The sequence below is a fragment of the Theropithecus gelada genome, chromosome X (assembly GCF_003255815.1).
Source record: "Theropithecus gelada isolate Dixy chromosome X, Tgel_1.0, whole genome shotgun sequence".
Classification (NCBI taxonomy): Eukaryota; Metazoa; Chordata; class Mammalia; order Primates; family Cercopithecidae; genus Theropithecus; species Theropithecus gelada.
In genome coordinates, this window is record NC_037689.1 from 120862253 (window position 1) to 120887252 (window position 25000).

At 38.4% G+C, this 25000-nt stretch overlaps 1 protein-coding gene across 2 annotated transcripts in view; it reads left to right on the top strand.

Moving 5' to 3' along the window:
* GRIA3 (glutamate ionotropic receptor AMPA type subunit 3) overlaps positions 1-25000 on the top strand; it is a 315030-nt gene that overhangs the window by 166852 nt on the left and 123178 nt on the right. For both annotated transcript variants that reach the window (XM_025373321.1, XM_025373320.1), the window contains exon 5: positions 5532-5585. In XM_025373321.1, the coding sequence (XP_025229106.1) occupies positions 5532-5585 (54 nt within the window). The remainder of the gene's footprint in view (positions 1-5531; positions 5586-25000) is intronic.

Sequence of the window (25000 nt, forward strand, 5' to 3'; positions counted from 1 at the left end):
TGAGTCATGATAAATGCAATGTTAAAGTCTGGGAAGCGAAACTTCCCAAAGACATGTTCTTTGGTGAAATCCTTGTTCTCTAATCCTCACATCCTAGCATTTTATTTGATGCCTTTTTCAATTGCCTTCTCTCTGCATAAGCTTCCCTGTAGACAGCATAAGCATTGATGAGATTCCTCGGTTATACTTCCGTTTTCCTTCTTTACAAAAAGCTTCAGCCTTTTTTTCTCCATCTGTACCACCCCCATCCCCACTGCCATTGGGCTGACTTTGGTATGGGTGACTGGCTCTTCTCTGCCTCACTAATCCAGCACATTTATTCAAGTCAGATGACTGCAATATGAAGCATTGTCATTTGGTGATAGGAGAGCATGTGTGTGCAGATTAAGATTATTAGAAAATAATTCTAACAGAATTGACTTCTGTTATGTATTTAGGAAGACTCAGGCAATTTAGTACCTTGGGGGTTTTATTCATGAAGATGAATACCTTTTATCATTTGGAAGATTTCTTCTGTAAAGTGTGGCATGTTTTAAGGCTGATTTCTGTAGCACACCTCTTATTCAACTTCCAACACAGCCAGACATAAATAGGATGCCATAGGACAACAGTATCTTTTTTAAAAAAAATGATTTAACTAGGAGAGCAGGAAAAAATGAAGGGGGCTGAAAAATGTCCCCTCTTTGAATATAAAGAATGTGGTCTAATAGTTTTTTCTTAAAGAGAAAGTAGTCATACAATAAATGAAGAAAACTTGGTGAATTAAACCAGCAATCCCCCACACCCACACTTCTCTCCTAGCCCTTCAGACATTTGCAGGATGCCTAAATCAAAGAGAAACAGAGTAAGGTGAGCATCAAGGCATGTTCTGTACTCAAAGCAAGATCAATCTTTATACATAGATCCTTTTTTGGCGCTGATGTAGAAAATCCAAACAAGGAGATACTTAGGTCTACAAATAACCTAATCTGCATACCAGATGGATCTAAGGGGGGAAAAAACATACACACTTCTCCACACACATATTTTTTTCTAAAATGTGAGCATAGAAAAACAGATGCTTTTGCCTCCCAACGGATCTGTGGGCCTCTCTCAAGTAGTCTTGTGGAGCAATTTCATTTCAAATTTCTAAAATTATGAAAATGTCTAGATTAAACATTAAATTGAAAAGGAAAGGGCCTCTTACATAGAAAGCCAAATGAATATTTTATGAATTATTTTTAACTGCTCAGTGATACCCAACCCCCAATTTCACAGATGAGTGGATACGGGGAGGGGGGCCAGTAAGAGGAAGTCTCCCCAAAATGGGTTGACTATGATTCACTAACTTCTTTGACAAATAATTTGATGCTATATGCATGGCTCTGTGTGTTAGTATGTAAGAGCTCCTTCTTCTGCGAATGAAACTCTGCTGTTAAAGCTTCAGTGAATAAGGATTGTGGCTTTTTTTTCTTTCAGATCCTATATGTGAGGATTAAAAATAAATTTCCTTAAAACAATAAATTTTATCTACATTTCACACATTTCCCCTTATTACATTTAATATATCTGCTATCATATCAAGCCATCCATCATTTCCAACAAATCTTACAAAAGCAAAGTGAATACAGAACACGGATTTGGAAACTTGCTATTTCTTCCTTAAATTTCATGGTCGACTGTGAAAACAGCTTTTATACTTGAAGTTCTGCAACTAATTCAGAAAGAGCTATTATAATTACTGTAAAAGCAAAGTTGAATATTCTCTCGGTTACCAAAGTCATTAAGTAACTGAGGGTACAATTCATGCCTTGTTCATCATAACAGATGGAAAGAACAAAGATTTAGGACGAGCTGAATAAGAACCACTCCCATTAACTAGTTTCATTATGCATCGCACTAAGTACAATCCTCCCATCCCACCCTATTCTCACAAGCCCTGTACCAAAAATTCAAAAAAGGGAGAGACCGAGAGCAAAACATGACACTTTTTGCAGTGAGGCCTCCTTTAGCTCACATCAGTAGGATCACAGCTGCTCCATGTAAGTAAGATTTCAAGATAACTGCAATTTACTGTCTTAAGTATTGGGACTTTCAGCATTTCTTACGGAAACCTTCCTGAAAATATGCATATCCTTGGGTTTTTCAGCAGAGATTACTGAACGCAATAAAACATAACCTGATGAATTAGGTAGTCACAAGGAACATCCATGATTATACTGTGCAGTAGTATGATGTTGTCTCCTTTTTTCATCCCTTCTTTCTCCTTTAAGTCAGTCTGTCACTTCCACTGCTACTAATACCTCTTTCTAATATCAGTCCCCCCCCTCACACACACGCCTTCTAGTTTGAAGCTTTTAATTTACTGTGAACTGGAAAACCAAGATTGGTAAGAACTATATGTTAAGTAAGAGTTAAGGCACTGAAAGCAAGGATGAGGAATTAATTATGGGCTTCAATGCATCAGCTTTGTGACACTTTAATGTTCCTATCTTTAGATAAGCTTCCTATCCCAGTTTAAAGCTAAATTTTGAAAGGGTGATGTTATAAGAGAGCTACCTTCAAATAAGTAAATTTGTTCTGAGCAGACCAAAGTGGGCCTGAATTAAAGTAGGTATCTTGATAGCTCCAAGTTTTTCTGAATCTGAAAAACAATGTCTCAATTAATGACCCCTTCCCACATTTATATAGCATCACACACTTAAATAATGGACATTTCAAACACTTTTTTTTTTTTTTTGAGATGGAGTTTCGCTCTTGTTGCCCAGGCTAGAGTGCAATGGCACGATCTCAGCTCACCACAACCTCTGCCCCCCGTGTTCAAGTGATTCTCCTGCCTCAGCCTCCCGAGTAGCTGGGATTACAGGCATCCACCACCACATCTGGCTAATTTTGTATTTTAAGTAGAGACAGGGTTTCTCCATGTTGTTCAGGCTGGTCTCAAACTCCCAACCTCAGGTGATCCGCCCGCCTTGGCCTCCCAAAGCGCTGGGATTACAGGTGTGAGCCACCGCGCCCAGCATCAAACACTTTTGTAGACATTATCCAGTTCGATCCTGGCAACACTTCTGAGATAGGCAGGGCCAGATTATGGACAAGGAAATGAAGGCTCAGTAATTTGCCCACAAACAAACAATTAGCAAATGACAAAATTGGGGTCCTGGGTCCTCATTTGCTGCTCTTTTCACAACACTGATGTCTTCTATTGCTCCCTCTCACCTTCTCTACGCACAAAAAAAAAACCACTAAGCTCTGCCTCCAATGAGAAAGACGTATTCCTTTTCCTTGGATTCCTTCCTTATTTCTCTCTAAGCTCTGCCAGACGTCTTTAAGAATATTGCTCATTTTTCTAGCAGAACTCAAAACCCTCTGGTTTTATTATGTTGAGAGTTGTCAGTTAATTAAAAATTCAACAAATGTATGGTCCCAACTTGCCACCAAAAGTTAACAAATGTCACCAGCAAGAATGTCTCTCGCAAGCGGACACTGAAGAATACATCCCAGAAGATACCTAACAGCTCATTTCGTGTCATGGAAACATGAGAAATCACATCCTCAAGACATTCGTTAACCTTTCATTTCCTCCATAAATAATCAGTCAGAAATGTGGCTCATAATTTAATCAAAAACTATGCTCTCTTGTCCTCTCTCTCTCTCTCTCTCACACACACACACACACACACACACACACACACACACACACATACAAACACATATACTTAAAATGACTTGTTGAAATGACTTGAGGGCTGTAATGCCAGCATCATAGTCAAATGTATGGTTCCACTTCTCTGGTCAACTTAAACATTGCCTCCTCCATGACGACTTCCCTGTTCATCTCAGGCCTTAAATATCTCTTCCTCCTCTTGTCCAAGAATTTATAGCAATTACTAGCATTTGCTACTTAGCATATATTTAGAAACCATGTGAAGTACTGCCAAGAGTATGGGTTCTAGAGGCAAATGGACCCAGATTCCAATTCCAGTTTTACCACTTCCTAGCTGTGCGGCCTTGGAAAACTTACATAAACTCTCTCTGACTGAAGTTCCTCATCTGTAAAATGAAACTAATGATACTTAATCTGTTAAACTGTTCTGGGGATTAAATACATATAAAGCACTTAGCACCATGCCTGCATATACTAAGCACTCAAATAAGGACAGGTAGACTTATTATTATTACAACCTTTCATGTATAGTTCTGGTTTGATATGTGTGCAATTTTGAGGCCTTCTCACTTTGTTCTAAACCCTTTAATAGCTGCATCCAGAGAGGAATTTATCATAAAGCTTAAACTTAATGGCCCCTCACTTGCACAGCTTCTTTCCAAGGCCTTGTTCCAAATTATGACATTCATAATTTTATAGTTTTTTAAAGAAAGATCCTAAAATCGCATTAGCTTCAGGCCAGTACAAAACCTGGTTCCACCTCTGGTTGTGTCTTTAACCTCTATGTTATCCTGTTCCCTCCATGGGTACTCATTGTAGTACTTTGCACACAGTCAGTACTCAATAAAAATCCTCAATTAACCAGAATGTTTCCCGAATTTGGCTTCAAGGAAATAAACATCAATTATTTAGTCAAAAGCTTCTAACTTCTAAACAACACATTTGGTTGGAAAATATTCAGTCCACTCACATATTTTGAGATAATAAAAATGTACTTTGTGAACTGTACAAAGTACAATTTTATTAATACAAAGCCTATTATTAGACTTTGCACTAATATAGCATTATTCATAAAAATTATGGTAAGAATGATGATGCTGAGGAAGGGTTTCTCAACCTTAGCACTACTGACATTTGGGCCTGAGAATTCTTTATTGTGCAGGCTATTCCAAGCATTGTAGGATGTCTAGCGACATCCCTGGCCTCTACTCACAAAATGCTAGTAGCACCCTTCCCAGTTGTGACAATCAAAAATGTCACCAGGCGTTGCCAAGTGTCCTCGAGGGGAATCCCTCCTCAGTGCCCTAAGGCATCACAATCAGCACCAAAAGATGTACAAACGATCACAAGTCTTTCATACTAAAGCAGGAAAAGGAAGATAAGCATTTTAGAAAAGTTTTCAATAAGCAAAAGCAACCTCAGTTAACCTGAAAATCCCATTAACCCCATTCCTTGAATATTCTATTCCCTTAGCATTCCAGATAACCAAAAAAAAAAAAAAAAGTACTGTACATTCTATTTTCTACCTTGTATGCAAAGTTCAGCTGATTTTCCATCTCAAAAGCTAAGTACACAAATCAAGTTCATGGGTTGGGGATCTTCAGCTTCATCACTTTTGCCATCTATTTTAAGTGACAGTGATACTACTGACCTGGAAGTTTAGGGAGCTTTTTTCCCCTTGTTTTGACATTTTAACTTTGATATTAGCATGTCTTCCTGTTTTATCTAGTTGAAAGCAAAATGCAACAACAAGAAATCTGATCCAATTAACTGTGATTTTCCTGTATATAAAAGATCTAACATTTTGTTCTAGCCGCCCCACTGATTGTGCAATTGAAAATGCCCTTCTTGAATAAGCAATATGTCTTATTTCTTCTTTCTGCAGGTTGTAATCCTGGGGAAACACTCAAGAGGTTACCACTACATGCTCGCTAACCTGGTAAGAACAAGCAAGTGTCCCTGGGCAATATATCCTATTTAGTTTGCATTGTTCTGTAATCATCCAAAAAGGAAATACATGAAGCACCTAATGCTTTCTCCAGAAACTTGGAGAAATGACTTAGTAAATACCAAAACCTGAATGCAATAGCCTTGCTTTCAATTATGCTGTCGTTGTTTTAGCTGTGAAGCAGCTATATTCTTTCCTAATTTAAAAAATAATTTGATATGATTCTTTACTTGTTTTTAGATTCAATTTCGGTTTGAAATGTAAACTATTTTAATTGGGTTTGAAATATAAACCATGGAATAGGGGACACAGGAAACTGACTCTTTCCCAATTGATTCAAGTATATGTGCAGATCAGTACTGCATTTGTCCTTTCAGAAGCAGACCACTACCAAACCTTTTTGAGCCAGATGTCAGAGTAGGTTTCAACATGGTACATTATATGACCCCGCCAAAGTGTATAGCCACATTTCTACTTACATAAAACACAACTTGAATGTTTATTTTCAAACTTCCCATGCCTTTAAAATTTGTGACTCTGTAGAAGCTAGTATTTCATTAAGGTTATTTTATACATTTTCTTTCTCTGGAAGGACAATTTGTTTAGGAATTAACAAAACTGCTTCTAAATTAGTAATATCTGTTTGGCAGAGGTTCTGAATAATACCCTCTCCATGAAATGAAAGAGAAATGTTAAATTATCACTATAATACTAAAAATCTATTAAAGTTATTACATGAGTTCTAACCCCAATTTTGTTTCATTAGCACAACGGAATTATGATCATTATAAAGCTCTTAAGCCAAAAGAATAGAAACAAAGGTGAAAGATTATTGTAATTATATTCTTATATATTTTAATCAAAGAAATATCTTTTTTTTAATAATGAATCTTTTTTAAATGAAAAAGGAAATGTTACTTAAACCTCTTTCTTAGGAGTATGTGCATTCAAACACTTTATAAGATGCAGATTAGAGCTACTGCTTTCAAATGTAGTGTGCATTTTTCTCCAATAATTTGCTCTAAGTGGAGCACTTCAGTCCACTTTGGGAATAAATGAATCTACTCTTTTAGGAGAAGAAATCTTGATTCTTAAATTGCATCCATATATTTTCAATATGGTTTTTAGGCAACCAATAAATAAAGGGTTTTTTTTAATGCAATGGAGGTTAGACTGTGGCTTGTCAGGATATATGGATGTCACAACAAGGTACCTGTTACAGTTATCGATGACTTTTTATCATTACTTTCTCACCAGTAAGTATTTTGCTCTCCTTCTTTCCTTCCTTTGTTTTCCTTCCTTCCTTTCTTCTTTCCTTCTTTTCTTCCTTCATCTCTTTCCCCTTTCCTTCTCCTCTGATTTGTATGTCCTAGAAAGCAGCAAGGTTTATAGCACAGTGTTTAAAAATGCAGGGTTTACCAATCACTGACCCATACCTGAGGTGACTGTAGGTAGTATACACATGCAAACTTTTTTATTTTAATGAAAATATATTTCCTTACTATGTATTAGAAAAATATAAAGCTAGCGCATCAAAATTGAAATTTTATAGATATTATTACTTCAAATAGGGCTAACATAGAGATATAACAAAACATAAAAATATGTTTTTAATGTTTAAGTAAACAATAGCAAGGGGGATAAAGAGATATAGCAAAATCTGGATTTTGCATACATGGTTGTTATTATACATGAATAAGTTTGAGATATAACATTGAACTGGGGGTCAGAAAGTTTGGGTTGTCAAACTGACTTTGCTACTAGCAAGGTAAGGGATCTTGGGTAAGTCACTTCACCTCTAACGACTGTGTTACAATTCCCTTACTTTAACACTCAGGTGGGAGTAGTGGAGGGCAGTCATTGACGTGTTGGGTGGGTCATTTGAAAGCAGATAATAATTAGAAGTGCAAGATATTTATTGGGAGTAACACCTGTGAAAGATAAAAGGGAAAGGGACATAAGTAGGCAGGGAGAGCTTCAGACCACAATACAGGTCTATACCAGTAACAGAAGGGACAAGGAAGCAAGTTTAATAGGAAAAGCTTCAGACTGTAGTGTAGCACTCATAAAATCTTGGCCAACACAACTAGGAGATCAGTGTAAAACATAGCTCATAGAGGAGTCCTATGCTTCTTCCAAATGGCAAGTCATTGCATCCCGACTTTGCTCAGTCATTAGCTGGCAGCAGCCCAGAAAGCACACACCTTCCACTTGAAAACCGAGGCAGATCTGAAGGTACCTGAAGCTGGAGGTTGTCAGTTAACTTAATTCTTTGAGACAGGTTTTGCCTTAAAGGGCCATCTGAGCCGTGCATAAGAACAGCTATCTCAGTTGGCCTACCATGACTGTAAAGGCCTTTCCCATTCTGTAATTCCAACTGAGTCTCCTTATTTCTACTGACAAACTTTTTTTATTTTTTTCATTTTTGTGGGTACATGCTAGATGTATACTTCTGTGGCTTACATGAGATATTTCGTACAGGCATGCAATGCGCAATAACCACACCAGGATAAATAGGGTACCCATCATCTCAAGAATTTATCCTTTGCCTACTGACAATCTTTTAGATCAGCTTTTATTGCAATTTTGAGATCCAGACCTGACAAAAATTAAAGTCTGTGGAGTGATAGAACTGAAAGAGAAAATCACTAGGAAAAGGTTGGGGAAAAGAATGGCAAACTGAATCCTATACACACAACTCAGAATTATGAGACTTTGGGGGAATGTCTACTACAAGAACAAGCAAAGTCTGTTCCTTCGAAAAGAAAGTAATGTATAGTATCATGTCAGTCTGAGTAATGAAAATGTGATTTCCTTTACCATACTTTGAGTTGCCACCCTTTCTCTTCCTTTAGTGACCCTCTTTTCATTTGAATTCAGCCATGTAAGTCCCTGTACTCTATATCAAATTGCATTTGGGCAATAGAGATAGGAGCTGCTGTTCATCTCTGATGATAATAATAATGAGACAAATTATCCCTACTATGGTCCATGGTTCCCAGTTTTCTCAAAGCAGATAAAAATTACCTCAAATGCCTCCATCAAAGACACACACACACATACAGAAAGAGAGAGAGAGAGAGAGAGTAAACCAAAACTATTTAGAAGTAAGTTGGATGGTCAAGAAAAGGGGAAATGGAAATAAGAAGATGTTTCCTTTCAAGATGAGCCAGCTGGATGTAAGCTGAGGATGGATATCTATATACAGAAGAGTAAAGTCCAATGTGAGTCTTGGTGTTACAAACAGCACAAAACCACTGCTTTCTTCTACAAATGTAGAGTCAAGAATACTTAAGCTACTTAACTAAGCTTCCTGGAATCACTTCCTGCAGTTCCCTTTGATACTGAGCTCTGTCTATCTGGCAAAGACTTCTTTGTACATTTACATGGAACATCCCCTGGTAGCAATCCTAAAGTGAGAAGACCTGGATATTCCATGAAGGCTTTAACAAAGGCCTCTCAGAGGTCAAGATGTACATTTCAGAGTGGACAATGAGCTGCAGAAAATTCTAGCTTGTTGAAATCCCAAAAAGAAACAGAAGATTACACCAGGAGTACAACCCAGAGATGTGATCTACTCAGGCCAGAAGTGGACAACCCAATAGAGCAAGTAAGTCTCTTACAAATTCTTGTATCAGTTGATGATGTCATTTTTTTGGAGTTGTTCTGTAATTAATTGTTGTTTTCTCTTCCAGGACTCTCTCTAACATGGCGCTGTTTGTCAACGTTAGTCCCAGAGGTAGCCATCATGTGTACAATCTGTCAGTCAAGCAGCCTCTCAATCTCTCATGGTAAGGTCCTGGATCCGGATGCTTTACCCTGCATTGTCAGGCATGTTGTGTAAAGTGATCTAGTTTTTCTCATATATGTCAGTAATGACAGCTCAGTTACTGTGTGTAGAGCCCTAGAGTAATATTAGGAATAGATGCAAAGGCAGGAGGCAGTGTGGTATAATAAAAAAATAAAAATTAAAAAAATAAAGCACGAGGCTAGGAGGTAGGAGTCAGGTTTGAATCCCAAGAATTCATCTAACTACCTATATAGCAAACCAAACCTCTCTGAACCTGATTATCAATCTGTAAAATGCAGAGGTAGACAAGATCAGTATTTCCCAAAATGTACATGAGATGATTTTAGATACTACATAGCAAAACTTCTCTTTTAACTTATTAGTTTTGAATGTGTATTAAATACATATTAGAAAAACAACTATCCCAGCAATTCTGTGATTTTATAGATACCATTCCTTAGAATGAGGCTAAAGTAGATATGTAGATAAAAGAAACTCAGTCAATGTAAATAAAAATATTAAGTAAATTTATAGTTCAGATGGTCCACCTATATGGCAAAAACTGAAAAGGTGGTATATTAATGACTAGAATTTGGAAAATAAACCACTGTCACTTCAAGATCTACATTTCTTCCCTCTTGGAGTTCAGTTTGGACCAGGATAGGCCAGGAGTAAGGGTGTAGACCCATCATCTGGGTGAATGCTGAGGACACAAACAGGGAAGCAAAACCAGAGCCCCATTATTCTTGGGGATATAAAGTTAAAAGGTAGACTAAAGCTTTAAAATCAGTCCAAGTGGGCAAAAACCAAGAGAGATATGAGTATTCTTAGTCAAGTTTTAAACAGAGCTGGGGATCTGAAGGATCAATCAAAAACAGCCTAGCAGATTACACAGGGCAAATTGGATCTGGATTGAATGATCCAACAACAGATGTTCATCACTCCCCATATAAGACCAAAAACAAAAACAAGACAAAACAAAAACCCACAAACAATTGAAGTGCCCAGGGGAGAACATGAGCCATAGCAGGGCTCATTCAGTGTTGCACCAGTTAACCACTGCCTTAGAGGACCTGACAGTTTCTCTGCCTAGGTTGAGACTGGTACCAGAGTTGGAGACAATTGCTGACCTTGTAAGTGGAGGAATTTAGGTAATGTCTGCTGTCAGCAGTAGAGAGCTACAGGCAATCAAACAGGTCATTGTGCAAAGAGAGAAAATAGAAGAAAGTTCATCTATCTTATATTCCTTTCTGATGTATTAGCTGTTTTCTTTAGACTTTCATTTAATTTTCTCAGAACTTCTATGAGGAGAGACTTCTTGCCCACCCACCTCCCTAAGCCTTTTACAGATCAGAAAATGGGCCCAGAAAATATGTATAACTTGCCCAAAGTCTCATAGCTAATCCATTGCCGAACTAGGTTTTCTATCTAGATTGGTAACACTCTTAGCAGAGCACCTTGCTTTTCCCACTTTACCCACCCAAGCTTCTCAGTGAGATAGAAAGCCAGCACCACAAAGGTCACATAAGAGCATTCGCAAAGACACAAATGTAAATAAATGAAGCACAAGCTCTAAATTTATGAAGATGAAGTGATCAGATATAAAAAGGGCTTTTAAAAACAAGAACACCTTGGGTCGGGTGTGATGGTTCATGCCTGTAATCCCAGCACTTTGGGAGGCTGAGGTGGGTGGATCATGAGGTCAGGAGTTCGAGACCAGCCTGGCCAATATGGTGAAACCCCGTTTCTGCCAAAAAAAAAAAAATACAAAACTTAGCTGGGCATGGTGGCATGCGCCTGTAGTCCCAGCTACTTGGGAGGATGAGGCAGAAGAATTGCTTGAACCCAGGAGGCGGAGGTTGCAGTGAGCTGAGATTGTGCCACTGCACTCCAGCCTGGGCAACAGAGCAAGACTCTGTCTTAAAACAAACAAAAAAAAAAGGACAACTTTGTGAATCTGGGTTTGAAAAAACTATCCCAACATGAACTGTATCTTAACAGGCATCAATTACATCCCCATCACTCCCTGTGCCAACCACTTTCCTTCCCTCTTCTCTCTCTCTCTCTCACACACACACACCACACGCACGCACGCGTGCATGCACACACACACACACATATTTTCATTCCCCTTTTTTCTTATGCTTTGTCTTCTTCTCCCTCCTCATCCAACCTCATTTATGCCAGAAAATAACGATGGAAGGGGGTACTAGATGACATCTAATTTCTCCAAAATTTTACTAAAACAAGAGTATTACTCATAAAATTGAACCCAAACAGGCAGCCAGGAGCTTCAACAAGCTTGAGGAAGTGAACTCCGCAGCTTACCAGATCTCAGAATGTACCTGAAAAAGAGGAGGGCCTGTTTTGCTTAGAGAGAAAACAAGTCTAAATAAGATTTAGTTATGCTGTTTTGCTTGCCAATAACAACTATTCCCTTCTCTCTTCCCCTTCCAGGTCTTCTTGTTCTGTTCTCTACTTTCCCTTCCTTTGTTCTGACATGTTTCATGTTCTAAATAAAAAATTCAAATGCTCAAACCCACATGTTGTGATCACTGACACCTCAGCAGATGGCATGTAAACACAGAGCTCACTGGGCTGGAGCCTGGCTTTGCAGGCAAGAGAGGTGGGCTTGGAGGTAAAAATTCCCACTGGTCCCAAATGTCAGGGAATCCAGTCACCTCTCCTGGTGCACAACTTCTCTGGTAGCTCAGGATTCACTTTCTTCTCCAAATGGAAATGGGATATAGAACACCAAGGGAATGAGGAGTGGGGACTGGGCTGGGGTCCAACTTCCTGCCATACATTTCGAAAGCCACAGGCATTTGTCAGCTTAAAGTAGCGAACTCTGAGACTCCTATTCTCTCTCCCAAAATGCCTTTATTATAGTCAACCATTGCATTTTGTCTCTCTTCTCTCTCTCCCCTGCCTGAAATTAACAAGGAAAGATCATTTCCTACCCAATATTATAACAAGATGAATTAAAAGCATTTTATCTTCTCCCCAAGCTCTCAGATTATGTCCTCTAAAACAGTGCTTCCTAAACTCTCTGTGAAGAAGAACCAGTTTTTCCCCCCAAGATCTTCATGGACCAGTAAACATGCAACAAAAATAAATTACTTAAAAAATGAAACAAGCAAAATAAGATATATAAAATATAAGTTCAATATTTTTTAGCATTATATTCAACAGCCATTATATTACCCTGTCAAGTTCCTATGAAGGTTGATAAAGACTTACCCTCCGTTTCTTTCCTTATATCATGTCAGACTGGTAACAAACAATGAACCAGCACGAGTCTGCACACATTTTGAGCAGCACTGCTCTAAAAGTCTTTACAGTAAGTTTTTTCTATATATACCACTGTATGTCCAACAATTTGTTCACTGCACAGCAAGGAAAACAGAGTGTAGTGTCCTTAAGAACCTTGTAATTGTATTGTACAGACCAGAATTGCATGGCTTATGATAATTGCCACGGAGATAGAACAGGTGCTAGGACAATGAATAAAGAGAAGGCAGATTGTGGAAGTCAATACTGTGGAAGCCTGCATAGTGTGGCCAGAGAAGGCCTTTCAGAAAAGGTGACTTTGAAACAATAATCTGAAAGGGGAGAAGGATTCAGCTACATGACCAATCAGGGAGAGTCCATTCATAGGGAACAGTACATGCCAAAGTCCTGAGGCAGAAAACAGCTTGATGTCTTCCCTGAACAGTCAGAAGGCAATTTTGGGTAGAGCAGAATGAGTGACAGGACAGACTAGATGCCAGGTGGAAGAGTTTTACCTTTTTTCAACAGCAACAGAAGGCCCATTGAAAAATTTCAAGCAGGGAAGGGGTATGATTTGATTTATGCTTTTCTAAAAATCCATGTCAAATGGATGAGTTTTGTGTGATATAAATTATACCTCAATGAAGCTGTTAGAAAAAAAAAGAAAAAGAGAGCGAGAGAGAGAGATCAGTGGCTATTTCCCCATTAATAGAACTTATGCCACATTATAATTATTTATTTATTCATACAAATAACCCCCACTGAAATGAAGTGCCATGAGGGCAAGGACCAAGTTTGAGATGGCTCACCATTGTAACAGCTAGCACTTAATAGGTTTCTAAGTATGTTTGTTGGTCAGACTGGAGAATAAAATCATGAGTGAACAATATATGCAAATTGTACTCAAGTACTAATTTATATGGTGTAATCTTCAACTCTACACATTGTACCCTCCCAGGAGGATGGATCTGCTTTCTAGAAAAAGACTTGTGTCTCTCATTAGCAACCTGACAACTTGAATCACCACAATTACTATGCATTTCTTTATTGAAGCATCACCCAGATGAACAATTCAGATTGCACTAAAGGCAGAGGCAGTCTTCATCCAAAATGTGAGATAGATAGTTGTCTTTGGCAGCCTTCCAACCCTCATTCTACTGTTTTTATCTTTCTTATAGGCAAGCCACCTTTTCTCACCCATAATCTATCATCAACTCCTAAAAGTCACCCAACTTTAGGATCCTGTCTCTGTTTTCCTCCCTGTACAAAATGTGCCCTAGTGGCGGATCACGAGGTCAGGAGATCGAGACCATCCTGGCTAACACGGTGAAACCCCGTCTCTACTAAAAATACAAAAAACTAGCCGGGCGAGGTGACGGGCGCCTGTAGTCCCAGCTACTCGGGAGGCTGAGGCAGGAGAATGGCGGGAACCCGGGAGGCGGAGCTTGCAGTGAGCTGAGATCCGGCCACTGCACTCCAGCCTGGGGTGACAGAGCCAGACTCTGTCTCAAAAAAAAAAAAAAAAAAAAAAAAAAAATGTGCCCTAGTAATAGTACTGTATGAAGGAAAACTCCACATCATATCTTGTAAATAAATGCACTTAATGTAAGCCTTGGATATATTTATTTCCAACTCTAAAATATCCACATTTCCAAAAGTAAAGTGAATTTCAGTATGTGAAAATCAACAAAGATGGGGGATAATACCAAAGTCATTTGGATCTTTGGAATACTGAATTGTCTGGCTATTCTCAAATAATGGACGGTCTGTGTTTGGATGACAGTTGTGTAACCAGTGTCTATGTGAAATATGGCTTTGGAGAGTTAATCAACGGAAGCTTACAAGACCCTGCATGAACTGCTTAGGCATAAAGGTCATGTTGGTTTTATATAGCTGCATTCAGATGTGAGCAAATGTGCACTGATCAAACAAACAGACATGATGTGATTGAGATGTGATGCAATTTATGAAATATAGCAGAATCTACGAGTCCAAATGGGTAGTTTCCATTTCAGAAGAATCACTTCTGGATATTATACCCATATTTCTAACAAATATCACCATTGTTGCACAGAAGCAGTCAAGTGTACAGAAACTTGGAATGTAGAAAGTGAGAAAGCAGAATTTCAATTCACCCTATCTATGAGCAGTAGGATTGCCTCCAATCTGTCCCTGCCTTCTCTCATATCTTTTAATCTCTTCCCACTGCACACAAAGATTACCGTTCAAACCAAAGGAAAGGATACTAACATGACTAGCCAACAAAACCATCAATTGCAACCAAATAGAATTGGTGAAATGCAAACAGCACTAGAATTCGATAAGTTTAGTCCAAGCACACAAAAATCATTGAATATATAATCATCCCTTAATTATTAAAATCCTTATGAAATAATAAGATGGGCTTAACAGAAATTCCATAGCACAACAGGAAATTTGAGACCTTAGAGTCACTTAACACCTATGTTGTAGAGTATACACATATACTTATTGCACAGAAGGCATGTGAAGCCATGCAGTAACAAGACAAAAATCCATAAACAGTCATCCATATGTACAATAGCCTATGTAATCATTGGGAAGGGGGAGGATAAAGGAGCACAATTAGCCCCCTTACTACCTAGTAGAAGATACAGGGACAAATTTGATATAGATGTTCTTAGCTATTATTTCACTAATTGAAAATGTTAGCAAGGATGCAGAAAAAAGGGAATGCTTGCACATTGTTAGTGGGAATCTAAATTAGTACAGCCATTACGGAAAACAGTATGGAGGTTCCTCAAAAAACGGAAAATAGAACTACCATATGATCCAGTAATCCCATTGCTGGGCATATATCCAAAGGAAACAAATCTGTATATTGAAGAGTTATCTGCACTTTATGTTTATTGCAGCACTATTCACAATAACCAAGAAGTGGAATCAACCTAAGTGTCCATGAACAAATGGATAAAGAAAATGTGGTACACATACACAACAGAATGCTATTTAGTCATAAAAGGGTGAAAATCCTGTCATTTGTGACAACATGGATGAATCTAAAGGACATCAGGTCAAGTGAAATAAGCCAGGCACAAAAAGACAAATACCACGTGATCTCATGTATATGTGGAATCTTAAAAAGTTGAACTCATAGAAGTAGAGAGTAGAACGGTGGTTACCAGAGGCTAGGGGGTGAGGAGGGAGGCAATGAGGAGTTGTTAATAAACAAGTACAAAGTTTCAGACAGGCAGTAGGAATAGGTTTTGAGATCTATTGCACAGCAGGATGCAATAATATTGTATCATATATTTCAAACTAAGAGGGTAAATTTCAAATGTCTCACCATAAAAAATTGTAGGTGAGCAAGGTGATGGGTATGTGAATTAGCTTGACTAATCATTTCACATTGTATATGTATATCAAAACATCACATCGTACCCCATAAATGTACACAATTATGATTTGTCAATCAAAATAATATTAATAATAAAAAAAGAAAGAAAGGAAAGAAAAGAAAATGGTTCTTGAAGAATGAAATTTCAATAGAGGCACCTAAAGTTGTAAGTAATAAAGTAGGGGCCCTTTGTAGGCAAAGAGAACAAAGATACCAATGTTAAAGAGTGCATGATGTGGCTAGAGCATGAGGTCTGTTGAAGGAAATGGTGTAGATGAGGCCAGGGGAGCAGAAGATAACAGATAATAGAAATCCTTGAAAATGAAGTTAAGATATTTGGCTGTTAATAGAAAGTAGGGACTCATTGCAATCCTTTGAGAAAGGAGTCTTATACTCTAACTGGTATTTTAGGAAGGTAAATTTATTATGTGAAGAATAAACTGGAGAGGGGAAAAAAAAACAGAAATCAGAGCACCAACTAGGAAGCTAGGACAATAATCTAGGCCAGTGGTTCTCAAACCCGCTTGTACTTCAAAGTCACCTGTTGAATTAGATACTTGGGCCTCATACTCCATAAGTCTAAATTAGAGAAAGGGATACAAAAAGAAGAGATTTTAAAGGGATGTAATCACCTTGCTTTGGGGCACATTCTTTTTTTAAATTTTTTTTAAGTGAAAGCAAGTTTATTAGGAAAGTAAAGAATGGCTACTCCATAGGCAGAGCAGCCCCTAGGGTTGCTGGTTGCCCATTTTTATGGTTATTTCTTGATTACATGTTAAACAAGGGGTGGATTATTCATGAGTTTTCTGGGAAAGGGGTGGACAATTCCCAGAACTGAGGGTTCCTCCCCGTTTCAGACCATATAGGGTAACTTCCTGACGTTGCCATGGCATTTGTAAACTGTCATGGTGCTGGTGGGAGTGTAGCAATGAGGACAATCAGAGGTCGCTCTCATTGCTGTCTTGGTTTTGGTGAGATTTAGTGGGCTTATCAGCAAGTTCTTTATGGCCTGTATCTTGTGCTGACCTCCTGTCTCATCCTGTGACTTAGAATGCCTAACCACCTCGGAATGCAGTCCAGTAGGTCTCAGCCTTATTTTACCCAGCCCCTACTCATGATGGAGTTGCTCTGGTTCAAATGCCTCTGACATTTCTCTCCTTCCTTCTATAAGAGAACCCTTAATCCTAAGGGTTGTAGAAGGACAAAGATTCATCTTCTGTAACTTCTTTAGGTTGAATAGGGCAATGATATTCCTGCTTAACTATTGGTTCCCTTGCATTTGGGGTAGAGAGGAGCTCAGTCAAAAAGCTGACTTGGTATGTCAAGGGCCATTTATAACTCTTGAGTTCCAACAAAAGGTGATATCTGGAAAATTATTAAGTGTTCAATTTAAGAGAACATTGAGTAAGCTTATCCTGCATTCCTACACATAGAGTGTAACAGCAATATATTCCACGACAGTAAAGCAAAATAAGCAAAATTATCCCAAGTAAACTAAATAAGAAGGCTTTCCATGAACTGGGAAACTGTTGGAACCAAGCTGATATGGGGTTGCTAGCTGACTTCAGTATGTGGGGCACATTCTTTTTACACACATGGAATATGGGAGTTAATTTAGTCAGTAGGTGGTTAGAGAAGGGAGTTTTAGAGTATATGAGAAGGTCTACTTGGAGAGTCATTGGTATCTTATTCAAAGTGAATTCAGGTTGAAAATGTCAAAATAAAATAAGAAATGAATTTGTTTTACAGACTCTAAAGCCTCAAAACGTAACAAGTTCATTTTCTGAGTTATTTGTGTGGTAAATGTCATCCTTTTGAAAAAGTAGATTCTCAGAGCCCAGCTTTATGAAAACTCATGACTATCCCCATAGTCAAACACTCAAAATTAAAAATATAAAAAGGCAAATAAAAAAGAACAAAAAATTCTAATGTCTTTGGGTAGATGAGAAATGCCAGAAGAAGGAACTTGTTTTCAAGCAGAAAATGAACTGCTAAAGTAGTCTATGATTCAGTGAAGGGAGAAAGCAGTTGCTGTAAAACAGCTTAAACAAAAGGAACCACTGTTTCTCGCAAAAATATCAAGTCTACTGAAACACATTTTGGTTTTGGCAAAAATGTTATTTTAAAATATATTATTTTAATAGCAGATGAAGTTCAGTGAGGAAATAGAATTCATGACACAGAAATTTCCTTTGAAGTCAAACTTGTTTAAAAATGCATCATGTATTAAATAGAAAGATGTGGGTTCTCTCTTTATTTATTTATTTATTTATTTATTTATTATATTTTGTGTTCTAGGGTACATGTGCATAACTTTTTTTTTTTTTTTTTCTGAAACAGAGTTTTGCCTTGTTGCCCAGGCTGGAGTGCAGTGGCATGATCTCCACTCACTGCAACCTCCGCCTCCTGGGTTCAAGCAATTCTCCTGCCTCAGCCTCCTGAGTAGCTGGGATTACAGATACCCACCACCACACTAGGCTAATTTTTGTATTTTTAGTAGAGACGGGGTTTCACCATGTTGGCCAGGCTGGTCTAGAACTGCTGACCTCAGGCGATCCGCCCACCTTGGCCTCCCAAAGTGCTGGGATTATAGGCATGAGCCACTGCGTCCAGCCTTCTGGTTTTTTTGGAATAGTTGCCATTGGAGGAAGTGCTCAGGTCAAGCATTTAAACCCTGAAACAAAAGTCAGAACAAACTAAAAAGACTTAAGAACATGAAACCGAATGTCAACTTTGTTTGAGCCAAGGACATGAATTAAAAAGTAAAAACTTGTAAAACCATTTATCATTTATTTAAACTAGTAATTATATACTTTTTTCTAAAGACTTGGATTTTCTGATAATAAAAATATCTGTCTATGTTCACATATATTGCTGTCTGGTCACTGTTCTACTTCTACTCACAACAGCATTCATTATACAAGGGAAAAAATGGAATATAGGAATATAGGTAGGAGGCTGGACTGTGGGACAGAGAGAAGTCTGAGTGACAGTAATTGGAGTGTGTCTGATAGGCAGATGCTTCATGGGACTAGTCAGAGCTGATTGGCTGAGGGAGCTATGTCCCACTCATGGGTGTTATTATCAGAGAGGAGGATTGAGGATGGAACTTTCTGGAAAGGTCACATGATAAAGAGGACCAGTAAGAGGTAGATTCATGAATGGAGTCTGAGCCAGCTAGCTATGGAGAACAATTTGACAGCTGGCAGGCAGACAGGTAGGATATGTACCGTTCTCTACTGCTCCCTACCGCTTAAAACCCCATCTCTTTCTTCTTTTACCTCTCGGGTCTGGGTATTGAAGGCCTAATGCTGCCTCATTCAATTTTTACAGAAGTCTTAGGAAACTGGGGACTCTAAATTCCCCCACATGGTGAACTGTGGGTGGCCATCTCCAACTGCTGGTGATGCCAGAAACGAAGGCAATGGGGAACCAGGAGTCAATACACACCTTCCTTTAGCTAGAAGCTCTCTCCTAAAATATTCTCTACATATTACCCCCACCCTTTCCCTTTCCACTTTTACCTAATGGCTTTCAAGTGATAAAAACTGTGTGGGCAATTTTACAAAAGTTTCAGAAAGGCCAGACACTTCAATTTCTCAAAAGAGTGGAGTGGCAAGTCCCACTGTAGATCATAATATAAGAAAAAAAATTGGCCAAGAGCTAGGAAACTCTAATCATTTAGCTAATCATTTAGCCAGATTATATGAGCACTTAACTAGATATTCATGTAATAGCCATCTCTACATTCCTTAACCTTCTCCTGGTAGAGATTGGTGCTGGATAGCAAATTCTGTTACAATAATTTTTTGGTAGGGTTTAAGGAAAACAGGGGATCAAAATTCCCGAAAGTGCAGACTTTGGGTGGCAAACATCAAATAAAATTTACCACAAGGGAAAAAAAAGCAAAAAGGAGCCACTAACTTTTAATATCTCCCACCCTTCCACTCTCTCCTCTCCTCCTTTCCCCTTTTACTTACTGTATGTATGATACTCAGATCTATTGATTTAATGTCTTAACAGAGGTTTTATGGGAATTTTTCCTCAATTTTCCAAACTCTAAGGACTGCAAATTGGAAGCTCATAAAAGGAAATCTAGCAACAGGCTATGAGCAAGAATAATCATTTTAAATAAAAGAATAGGCAGAGGAGAGCCAAGAGCCAGGCAACCTCTGTCCCATAGGCAAAACATCTCTCTTTTTTGTAGGCTAGTCGAGTGCAGCAGTGGGAGTAGAGAAGGCACTAGAACTTCTCTCTTAATACAACTATGCCTGCCATTCATCCCTCTTTTCCCAGTTGCTAAGATCCTCAATTCCCTGTCGAAGATACGCTGGTCAGCTCTGCTGAATTAGTGTCTTTGCTGAGATGATAGGGAGAGTCTGGCCTCAGTTTTCAAAACGTTGTGTGCACTGTGCTCGTCCATGACTCCAATAGTGTCTAGCAATATGTGAAAGAAAACAGAATATATTTTAAAACGATAGAGTAGAGGTGGAAGGTGGACTGAGAGCCAGATACGTCTGCCTCTCAGCCAGCAACTGTCTCCGGACTTTCTTCTTTCTACTACTATTCTTTACCTTTTTCCTTTTTTTTTTTTTTTTTTTTTTTGAGACGGAGTCTTGCTCTGTCGCCCAGGCTGGAGTGCAGTGGCCGGATCTCAGCTCACTGCAAGCTCCGACTCCCAGGTTCACGTCATTCTCCTCCCTCAGCCTCCCGAGTAGCTGGGACTACAGGCGCCCGCCACCACGCCCGGCTAATATTTTGTATTTTTTAGTATAGACGGGGTTTCACCATGTTAGCCAGGATGGTCTTGATCTCCTGACCTCGTGATCCGCCCATCTCGGCCTCCCAAAGTGCTGGGATTACAGGCTTGAGTTACCGCGCCCGGCCTTACCTTTTTCTTCGATCTGTTTACCTATTTGATCTGTATGGTGGCCATTTCTGTTATGTTAGTTGTTTTACAGAGGTTTTAGAGCTACATGGTATTTATATCCAAACTTGAGTTCAGTGTGTTATCAACTCAAAAAAAGAAATCTAGCAAGAATTATGGATAAGAGAAATGCCTTAAAAATAATGAGATTCTAGGTGAATAAGGACCAGGAGCCAGCCAACTTCTGCTCTTAGACAGGATCCCTACATTCTACCAATGACCTTAATCCCTTTATTTTCCTTTTATCCTCTAGGTGTTCAATGGACATTTCCACTGCATTAATGTCTTTATAGAGTGTTGAGTGGGACTTGGGTTCAGTATTCGCACCTGCAATTCACAAGTGATCAGCCGAAGAAGTGAAACCTAAAAAGAATTTATAAACAAATGAAATGTCTTAAAGATATTGTGATAGGAGGCAAGACAGGATTAGGAGCCAGCAAGCTGCTGTCCTTCACACAAAAGTAGTCTTCTAATAAGCCCCTTTTTAACACACACTCATCCTACTCTTCCTTCTCCCTCTTACTTCCAGGATATGGGGTGGTCACTGCTGCTGCATCAGTTACCTTCATGAAATTGTTGGGAGACTCTAATCTCAGTTTTCTATACACTGCTGCTTATATTTACTCATGTCAGCTACAACATTTAGCAATATGTGATGGAAAAGACAACATGCTTTGAATCACATTAGAAGGTACACAGGGAAACCAAGAGTAAGCCAACTTCTGCCCAATAGTCAGCACCACTCTCCTGCCTTCCTTCACTCTGCCAATGACCTTCACACATTTGTTTTTCCCATTTCCCTTTCAGGTTTTCAGTGGTCACTTCTGTTGCATTATTTTATTTATAGAGAATTCACTGGGGCTTGGGAAAATATTCCCACCGGAATCTCTGCAGGTAATCAGAAGTAAGGCCTAGGAATAATGTATTTTATTTTGTTTTTAAGGGTTTTTTTTATTTTTATTTTTTGTGGATACATCATAGGAATATATGTGTGTGTATGTGTATATTAAGAAAGTAAAGGAATATGTGTGTATGTGTATATTATCATGTAATATGTAATATGTAAAATATATCACATACCCCATATATAAAATATATGTTTAATATTATATATTATATTATATATTACTTTATATATATGGGGTACGTGATGTATTTTACATATTACAGGCATGCAATGTATAATAATCACATCATGAAACATTGGGTCTCCATCCCCTCAAGCATTTATCTTTTGTGTTAGAAGCCAATTATCCTCTTTTAGTTATTTTTAAATGTATAAGTAAGTTTTTATTGACTATAGTCACCTTGTTGTGTATTCAAATACTAGGTCTTATTCATTCTTTCTATTTTTTTAAATTAATCATCCTTACCTTCCACCCACCCACCACCACTCCCCTTCCCAACCTCTGATTACCATCCTTCTCTGTGTCCATGAGTTCAATGCTTTGATTTTTAGAGCCCACAAATAAGTTAAAGCATGTAATATTTGTCTTTCTGTGCCTGGCTTATTTCTCTTAGCATAATGACCTCCAGTTCCATCCAAGTTGTTGCAAATGACATGATCTCATTCTTTTTTATGACTGAATAGTACTCCATTGTATGTATATATCACATTTTCTTTATCCATTCATCTGTTTGTGGACCCTTAGGTTGCTTCCAAATCTTGGCTGTTGTGAACACTGCTGCAACAAACCTAGGAGTGCAGGTATCTCTTTGATATCCTGATTTCCTTACTTTTGGGTATATACCCAGCAGTGGGATTGCTGGATCTTATGGAAGCCCTATTTTCAGTTTTTTAAGGAACCTCCAAACTGTTTTTCATAGTGGTTGTACCAATTTACATTCCCACCAACAGCGTATGAGGATTCCCTTTTTTCCACATCCTCATCAGTATTTTTTATTGCCTGCCTTTGTATAAAAGCCATTTTAACTGGAGTGAGATAATATTGCATTATAGTTTTGATTTTGCATTTCTCTGATGATCAGTAATGTTGAGCACCTTTTCATATGCCTGTTTGCCATTTGTATCTCTTCTTTTGAGAAATATCTATTCAAATCTATTGCCCATTTTAAAAATTGGACTAAATTTTTTTTCCTATAGAGTTGTCTGAACTCCTTATATGTTCTGATTATTAATCCCTTATCAGATGAGTAGTTTGCAAATTTTTTCTCCCATTCTGTGGGTTGTTTCTTCACTTTGTTGGTTGTTTCCTTTGCTGTACAGAAGCTTTTTAACTTGATGTGATCCCATTTGTCCATTTTTGCTTTAGTTTCCTATGTTTGTGGAGTGTTACTCAATAAATTTTTGCCCAGACCAACGTCCGGGAGATTTTCCCTAATGTTTCATTGTAGTGGTTTCATAATTGGATGTCTCAGATTTAAGTCTTTAATCCATTTTGATTTGATATTTGTGTAAAGTGAGAGATAAAGATCATGTTTTGTTATTCTACATATGGATATCCAGTTTTCCCAGCACAATTTATTGAAGAGACTGTCTTTTCCCCAATATATGTTCTTAGCATCTTTGTTGAAAATGAGTTAACTTAGCCGGGCGCGGTGGCTCAAGCCTGTAATCTCAGCACTTTGGGAGGCCGAGACGGGCGGATCACGAGGTCAGGAGATCGAGACCATCCTGGCTAACACGGTGAAACCCCGTCTCTACTAAAAAATACAAAAAACTAGCCGGGCGAGGTGGCGGGCGCCTGTAGTCCCAGCTACTCGGGAGGCTGAGGCAGGAGAATGGCGTAAACCCGGGAGGCGGAGCTTGCAGTGAGCTGAGGTCCGGCCACTGCACTCCAGCCTGGGTGATAGAGCAAGACTCCGTCTCAAAAAAAAAAAAAAAAAAAAAGAAAATGAGTTAACTTTAGGTGTGTGGATTTGTTTCTGGGTTCTCTATTCTGTTACATTGGTCTATACATTTTTATTCCAGTATCATGCTGTTTTGGTTACTGTAGCTCTGTAGTATAATTTGAAGCCAGGTAATGTGATTCCTCCAGTTCTGTTCTTCATTCTCAGGATAGCTTTGGCTATTCTGGGTCTTTTGGGGTTTCATATAAGTTTTAGTATTGTTTTTCCTATTTCTATGAAGAATGCCTTTGGTATATTGATAGGGATTGTATTGAATCTGCAGATTTCTTTGAGTAGTATGGACATTGCAACAATATTGACTCTTCCAATCCATGAACATGGAATATCTTTCCATTTTTTGTGTGTCCTTGCGAATTTCTTTCATCAGTGTTTCATAGCATTCATTGCAGATATCTTTTACTTTTTTGGTTAAGTCAATTCCTAGGTATTTAACTTTATTTGTGGCTATTATAAATGGTAATTTTTAAATTTCCTTTTCAGATTGTTCATTGTTGGCATATAGAAATGCTACTGATTTTCATATGCTAATTTTCTATCGTGCAACTTTGTTGAATTCGTTTATCACTTCTAAAGTTTTTTGATGAAGTCATTAGGTTTTTCCAAATATAAGATCACATCATCTACAAACAAAGATAATTTGGATAATTTGACTTCTTCCTTTCCAGCTTGGATGGCCTTTATTTCTTTTTCTTTTTTCCTTTTTCATATATATATATATATATACTTGAAGTTCTAGGGTACATGTGCACAATGTGCAGGTTTGTGCCATGTTGGTTTGCTGCACCCATCAACTCATCATTTACATTAGGTATTTCTCCTAATGCTATCCCTCCCCCAGCCCCCCACCCCACGACAGGCCCCAGTGTGTGATGTTCCCTACCCTGTGTCCAAGTGTTCTCATTGTTCATTTCCCACCTATGAGTGAGAACACGCAGTGTTTGGTTTTCTGTCCTTGTGATAGTTTGCTCAGAATGATGTTTTCCAGGTTCTTCCATGTCCCTGCAAAGGACATGAACTCATCCTTTTTTATGGCTGCATAGTATTCTATGTGTATATGTGTCACATTTTCTTAATCCAGTCTGTCATTGATGGACATTTGGGTTGGTTGCAAGTCTTTGCTATTGTGAATAGTGCCGCCATAAACATACGCGTGTATGTGTCTTTATAGTAGC